Below are 7,115 nucleotides of genomic sequence, written 5' to 3' on the forward strand. Positions count from 1 at the left end.
ATCCGGCTCTGCCCATACTGGTGACATAGTTAAACCCCGACCTGGTGGCGCAGGTGGTACCTGGGAGGTGTTCGCTCCATTAATTCCGGCACTTGAGGAGAGCAGGACTGGGAAAAGATTAGTTATTAACCTGGCCAGCACCTCCTGCCCGGTGGGTACCCCTCCCCAGGAGCTTCCAGGGCTCGATCCCACTGCAGGGCCCTTCGCCACGGCCGGAGGGGCCAAGGGGCAGGGGGGCTTGGCTGGCAAGGCCAGTGTTTGGCAGGAGCTCCAGCTCTGCTTGTGGCAGGCCAGGACCGCCACCGCCCCCCCCCTCACCAACCGGTGCTTATTCACTTGGCGAGGGAGGTGGAAATGTGCTGACCGCGTCCGCCGGCAGCGAGGGGCTCCGGTCTGGACAGAACCGGCTGGGGTGGAAAACAGCTCCCCAGCCCCGGCCTGAGCGGCAGCGGGGAGGGCAGTGGGGCCCCCAGGTACAGCTTTCGCCTTCCCGCGGGGAGCTGCTGCGGCTGGCTGAGTGGGAGCTGCCACGGAGCTGGGGCGCAGTCGGCCGTGCCACTGTGCTGCCGCGCCAGCCGCCGGGCCCTGCAGCTCCATAGGAAAGGTAAGCCTGGAAAATATGCGCCTGGCGTGCCGATGTTTTTGGAGTGAGCCAGCAGGGAAGCCTGGCCCAGGTCCCAGTGCCATGCCAAGCTGCAGCCCAGCCCCTCACCATGGCTGCTGTGCCAGAGGAAATGGCACCATGGGGACCACTGTTGTCCCCAGCCCATCCACGGCACTGGGGAACGGGGAACAGGCTCTGCCCTCCCCAAAAGGGCTGTGCCAGGCACTGACCACCCCGGCACGCACCGGTCCCTCGCAGTCCACAGTTGGTCCCTGCCAGGCAGCCGGCACGTGGTGGCATCACACCCAGCGTATCCCACAGCCGCCTCCCTGGTGGGGTGTTTCTGTAGGACCTACAAAAACCCCAGGGGTGCGCAGGAAGGGCTGGAAAGCCAGAAGGGTCCCCACGGGAAAGGGGGTAGGAAATCCAATGCCATGGGGGGGGACGCGAGGGTGAAAGTTGTGCAGCTGCAGGACAGCCTCGGCAGGGCAGACGCCTGGCAGCGGTCCCACGGCGGGTGCGGGGGTGGCGGGGGGCTTGAGCTGAGTCAGCAGCCGGGAAACCCACCGGCCCCACGCGGCGGAAGGAAACAGGCAGCAGGAAGCTGCATGCAGCGTGGCCTGGGCTGCGGTCACGGCCAGCCCGGCAGCCAGCCCGCACTCCTGGCACTGCTTACCGCGGCTGAGCCATTCCCAGAGAGCGGGGGCTACTGCCAGGCCCCTGCGAGCCTGAACTCCGGCTCCCTGGGGAAACTGAGGCACAGGAGGCTGCTGCAGAGTCCCCCTGCCCACGCCGCCCTGCTCCAGCACCCACGCGAGGGCACACGCGTGTGCACATGTCTCGGTTGGGAGGGACCATCCTCCCCCGAGCGCCGTCCTGCAGCCCAGCGCTCCGTAGGGAGAAGGGCAGGATGGCAGCAGCGGGTGCAGCACCCAGCCCAGACACGCCATCTCCTCGCCGCAGGCTCTGGCGGGTGCCGGTCCTCGTGCCGTGGGTGCTGCCGGCTCCGGCTCTGCCGCCCTTTCTGCTGGGATTGTTTTCATCCCATGCCGGGCTGGGGGAGGACCCGCCAGAGGCACGTTGAACTTTCGTCCGCATCCTTCACCTTCTTGCTTCACCCTCCCAAAATAGCAGCGCCTGCCTGGAAACCTCCCCGGAGGCTGGCAGGGCCCCGGTCCCCCGGGGCACCCCGACTCTCCCGGGGCATTTCCCTGTACCCGAGCCGCCGGGATGGGTGACTGCAGGGTGCCCCCGCTCAGCTCCAAGGCGCACGGCCACCCCACCGGGGCAGGGACCACCGACCACCGCCGCGGCTGCCCCGGGCCCCCGGCAGGGAGGGCTCTTTGGGGCCCCGCCGCCCTGCCAAGGGCTCCGGCTTTAGCCGTCAGCTGACATTCCTGCGGGAGGCCCCTCCGGGCTGCGCCTCGGGGCTTCCCGCCGGGAGCCGGTGCGTCCTGCCCCGCTCCCGGCCCCCCGAGGACCTCGCCGGGCTGGATGCCACCGGCCCAGCACCAGGTGGTGGGGGCGAGGCCCCGTGCGGGTGATGCTGCCCCTGCACAGACGGCCCCCCACCCCCCCCACCCCCCGCCATCCCATGTCCCCCGAGGGTCTTTCCCGGTGGCGCCAGCCCCGCAGCGCCGGGCAGCCCCGGCCCCGCTGGGCTGAGACCCCACGGACTCATCGCCGCGATGGCCAGGTGGGCTCCCCTGCCCATCTCACCCCCCGGCTCACGCCCCCACGCCCCCGGGGCAGGGACCCCCGCCCGGCTCGGCGCCCCCCGCCCGGCTCGGCGCCCCCCGCCCGTGGCGGGGCAGGTCCCGGCCGGCCCCGGGCGCGCTCCCCGGGCAGAGCCGCACCTCGGGGAGGGGCCGGGCCGGGCCGGGCAGGCGCGCACGGTGCGGCGGGACCGGGGCTCGGCACGGCGGAGCGCGGGGAGCGGCCGGGCACCGGGCGTGGAGCCGGTGAGCGGGGCCGGGGCGGGTGCCGAGCCCTGCAGGGCTGGGGGCCTGGGAACCTCACGGGAACGGTGCGGGATCCCGGAGCGGGACCCGGAGCCGGCCGCCCCCGCGAGCTCGCCTGGCCGAGGAGTTGGGGGCGGCTCTGGCCAAGTTTGGGGGCCGGCACCGGGCGGGAGCGCCGGAGAACGGGACCGGGGCCGACCGGGGGGGCGGGGGGGCTGGCCGCGGGGGCGGGGGACCGACCGGGGGGCGGGGGGGGGGGGGGGGGCAGCCGGAGAGGGCGCGGTGCCACCAGTCCGGTCCGGCCCGCGGGGGCCGGGGGTCCCTGACCCCATCCGGGAGCGGCAGCCCCGGGTGCGGGGCGGGTCTGCGGGGGCAGCCGGGGGTCCCGGCCCGAGGCGCTGCCCCCGCTCCAGCCCGGGGTCACCTTGCCGGAGGTCTCCTGCCGGGATTCCCCCGCCAGCAGCGGGGCTGCAGCTTTCTCGCTGTCTCCTCCTCTTCCCCGTGCCCACCCCGCACTCCCCGGGGCTGCAGGAGGGGGGACAGGGACCCCCGTGCCGTGCCGTGCCGTGCCAGGCTGCGCTGCCTGCGTGCCGGCGGCCGGCAGTGCCGGACACGGGACCTGCGCTGGGTCGGTGCCCAGAGCTGGAGGAGAGAAGTGGGACAGGAGAAGTGGAAAGAGGAACGTGCTGGCACGCAGGGACAAGCCGGGGGGACAGCCTTGTCCCCAGGCGTTACTTCTGCCATCTGGCCCGGGCCTGCATTCGGTGTTCCCGGGAAAGCCAGTGGGCACGGGCTGTCTGTTCCCGGCACCGGAGGAAGGGATCGGCGCAGCCGCGCTCAGAGGAATCCCATGTCAGGAGAGAGAGTGTGGGGTGCAGAGGGGGTTGAGCCCCCCTCGGCTGCCTCCGGTCTCCAGGCCAGGAGCCAGCAGGGGACATGTGTCTTCCCGGTCCCATCTGGGGCTGCTTTGGGCCACGCTGGGGTGGGCTCAGCTGTGCCAGTGCTCCCCAGGACCTAGCCGCCTGCCCTGGCCCGGTGGGAGTGATGCCCAGTGGGGGCTGTGGGCAGGGATGCTCTGAGCCCTGGCAATGCCACTGTCAGCACCAGGAGCAGAACTGCGGCCCCGATCCCCGCTTCCTAACACTCCCTCTGTCCCGCAGGGTCCCTGGATGCCCCGCTCAGCACCAGCACTGCGGTGCAGGATGGGTGCTGCAGCGGTGCCACCAGCAGCTGCCTGCGTGCTGCTGGCCCTGCTCCCCACGGCCAGCGGACAGACCATCCCTCCCTCCGGCTGCGGCAAGGACCTCGCCTCCCTCTACTACAACCTCTGTGACCTCTCGGCAGTCTGGGGCATTGTGCTGGAGGCCGTGGCCAGCCTCGGCGTGGTGACCAGCTTCGTGCTCACCATCGTCCTGGTGGCCAGCCTGCCCTTCGTGCAGGACCCCCAGAAGAAGAGCCTGGTGGCCACGCAGGTCTTCTTTCTTCTGGGCACTTTTGGGCTCTTTTGCCTGACATTCGACTTCATCGTGGGGGCAGATTTCTCCACCTGCACCTCACGCCGCTTCCTCTTCGGCGTCCTCTTTGGCATCTGCTTCTCCTCCCTGCTGGCGCATGCCATGGCCCTCAACTTCTTGGTGCGGAGGAACCGGGGCCCGCGGGGCTGGGTGACGCTGGTGGTGGCCCTGCTCCTCACCTTGGTGGAGGTCATCATCAACACCGAGTGGCTCATCATCACAGTGGCACGGCAGGAGGGTGGCTCCTCGGACCCTTGCCAGCTGGCGGATGCTGACTTCGTCATGGCGCTCATCTACGTCATGTTCCTGCTGGTGGCCGCCTTTGGCACCGCCTGGCCAGCCCTCTGTGGCCGCTACAGCCGCTGGCGCAAGCACAGCGCCTTCATCCTGGCCACCACCGGCCTCTCCATGGCCATCTGGGTGTCATGGACGACCATGTACCTCTACGGGAACCAGCACGTGGGCAAGAAGCCTGGCTGGGATGACCCCACGCTGGCCGTTGCACTGGTCTCCAACGCCTGTACCTTCCTTCTCCTCTACGTCATCCCCGAGGTGACGCACATGACGCGGCGGGGCCCTGAGCAACCCTTCGAGGATGACACCTACCCCACGCGCGGGGTGGGCTACGAGACCATCCTCAAGGAGCAGAAGTCACAGAGCATGTTTGTGGAGAACAAAGCCTTCTCCATGGACGAGCCCTCCTTTGGTAGGCACCGGGGGCTCACTGGGGACCCTCTTGGCCCGTGGTGGGGCTGGCAGCGGGCACCGGCACCAGGGCTGGCAGCGGGCGGCGGGTGGCAAGACGTCTGGCCATGACCCACCTGGGATTGACGCCTGCCGTTGTTGTAGCTCCGGAAAACCCGCTGGGCTGGGTCTACCAGTTTGGGCTGAGCTCAGCAGCTGCAGAGGTGCTCCCTCCCTGGCGTGGGGTGCCCACGGCTCCTGGCCCTCCACCCCAGGCAGGCGCTCTGCTCACGAGACCCTACAATAACACAGGGCGGGTGTCAGCTGCCCCCATGGGGACCGACGGGCGGTCGCCAGCCCTGCCCCAGCAAAGGTGTCTGCAGCCCACGGGGCAGGGTGGGTGCTCCCGAGCAGCACCCACGCCACCCTGCCTCCGGAGAGACCCTACAATAACAAGACCCGGTCAGACAGGGGCTGTGCCAGCAGCAAGGTGATGCAAAGCCTGGGGACATACCTCCTGTCCCCAGGGAAAGGCACAGAGCAGCCGGCTGCTGAGTCAGCTCATTAAACCTGCAAACGAGAACCAGCTCCCTGTGGGGTGGGGGTGGCTCTGTGAGCCCCCCCTTCACCATCCCCATCTCTTTGCAGCCAAGAAGCCGGTGTCCCCATACAGTGGCTACAACGGGCAGCTGCTGACCAGCGTCTACCAGCCCACCGAGATGGCTCTGATGCACAAAGGGCCGGTAAGTGATACCGTGTGGCACTGCGGCCAGCCGGGCTCACTGGTGGTGGCTGCATCCTGCCTGATGGACGGGATGAGGCTGGGGGCCACGGTGTCCCAGGGGCTGCTGTAATGGGGTGCTGGGGAGGGTCACCCCTTCCCTTCCTCCCCTGGGACCCTGCAGGGCTGGGGGTGCTCCCAGTGCCTCTACAGCCCCCTGCGTCTGCCCCTCAGACCGAAGGTCCGTACGACGTGATCCTGCCCCGTGCCTCCACCAGCAGCCCCGCAGCCGGCAGCAGCAGCTCCACGCTGCGAGCCGAGGACGCCTTCGCGGCACAGGCCCGGCACGGCAGCGCCCAGCGGGATGGCAGGAACTGCCAGGTGGGTTAATGTGCAACGCAGCGGGCACTGAGGTCCAGCCCGTGGCTGGGGGCAAAGTCTGTCTTCACTGCAGTGTCTTGCGTGGGAGGGCAGGGGCAGGGATGGCTCTGCCCAGCACCCTGGAGCCCTGCAGTGAGTCAGGCTGCACCTCCCCACCAGCGCTGGACTGGTCTGCCAGCCTGGCTGCAGTCTGGCTGCCACCACCGTGCCATCTCAGCACCATCCTGCTCTGCCCGCAGGTGCAGTCCCCGTACAGCAGGAACCGCTGGTGAAGGCCAGGTGGGATGGCCATGGCCCCTCTGTCCCGCTCCTGAGGTCTCGCCAAGCCTCCTCCTGCCCCGCCACGTGCATCCCACCCCGTCCGGCAGCTGAAGCCGGTTCCTGTGCAGGGAGATGCCTGGATGCGGTCCCGGAGCCACCACTCCTGCCTGCCCGTCCTGCCTGGCTGTGGCACCCGCAAGCTGCCAGTTCTGCCCGGACCCCCACGTCCCTGCCACTGTCCCTGCTGCAAGGACTGGCTCCCACGGGGCCACTCAGAGTCGTCCCCTCACTGCCTTTGTGACGCACAGACACCCCATCCCCCCTGGGCCAGAGACCATCTGCTGCTGGGGAGTGGGGGGGCTCCTGCCCAGGGTTCCCCCCGGCGCGGAGCCCCTGGTCCCATGCTGACCCTCACCAGCCCCAGGGACATCGCAGGCCCTGAGCCAAGCCAGCACCGTCCCACGCAGGGCACAGGGTGACATGAAGCTCTCCCCAGCTCTGACTGCTGCTGTGCCTCAGTTTGCCCCTTGCTGGGGTATGGGGGGCTGCTCGGGGTCCAGGGGATCCGTGCCTTGCTGGAGCTGGGGATCTGGCCCCCCATGGCTCCAGCCGCCTTCTCGGTGCCTTCCCCCCCCACGGCTCGGGGATCCCTCCCAGGGAGCAGGGAGGAAGCTGGGCCCCTCACCCTCCTCGTGGCTTTCTCTGTTGTTTTTCCTTTCCCCCCCTTTTTTTCAGGTCAGCCCCCAATAAACGCGGTTTTTCCTACATGGTGCTGTAGCAGGCAGCCCACGATGGGGAGCGGGTACCCAGCCACGCCGCCGGCTGCTCCACCACCCCTGACCCCACCACAGCCCAAGGCTTGTGCTGCAGTGCCAGTGGGCTCAGCCCCACGTCCTGGGGGACGATGGGGAGCAAGGAGGGGGCTGAGGGCAGGGCCCTCGACGCCCCCCAGCCCTGCTCTCCGTCGCCCTGCGGCACCATGTGCTGGG

At 69.6% G+C, this 7,115-nt stretch overlaps 1 protein-coding gene across 2 annotated transcripts; it reads left to right on the top strand.

Moving 5' to 3' along the window:
- The first annotated feature begins 2,028 nt into the window (after positions 1 to 2,028).
- GPRC5C (G protein-coupled receptor class C group 5 member C) lies at positions 2,029 to 6,891 on the top strand. 2 transcript variants are annotated; one of them, XM_040582119.1, is made up of 5 exons: positions 2,029 to 2,300; positions 3,726 to 4,785; positions 5,412 to 5,506; positions 5,719 to 5,865; positions 6,105 to 6,891. In XM_040582119.1, exons 1-5 carry the CDS (start codon positions 2,148 to 2,150, stop codon positions 6,135 to 6,137), a joined length of 1,488 nt encoding a protein of 495 aa, XP_040438053.1. In that variant the 5' UTR covers positions 2,029 to 2,147; the 3' UTR covers positions 6,138 to 6,891. The 2 variants fall into 2 exon arrangements, with proteins under 2 accessions (XP_040438053.1, XP_040438054.1); XM_040582120.1 differs by lacking the exon at positions 2,029 to 2,300 and adding an exon at positions 2,515 to 2,565.
- Positions 6,892 to 7,115: the final 224 nt, after the last annotated feature.

This window comes from Falco naumanni, chromosome 1 (assembly GCF_017639655.2).
Source record: "Falco naumanni isolate bFalNau1 chromosome 1, bFalNau1.pat, whole genome shotgun sequence".
In the NCBI taxonomy this organism is placed as follows: domain Eukaryota; kingdom Metazoa; phylum Chordata; class Aves; order Falconiformes; family Falconidae; genus Falco; species Falco naumanni.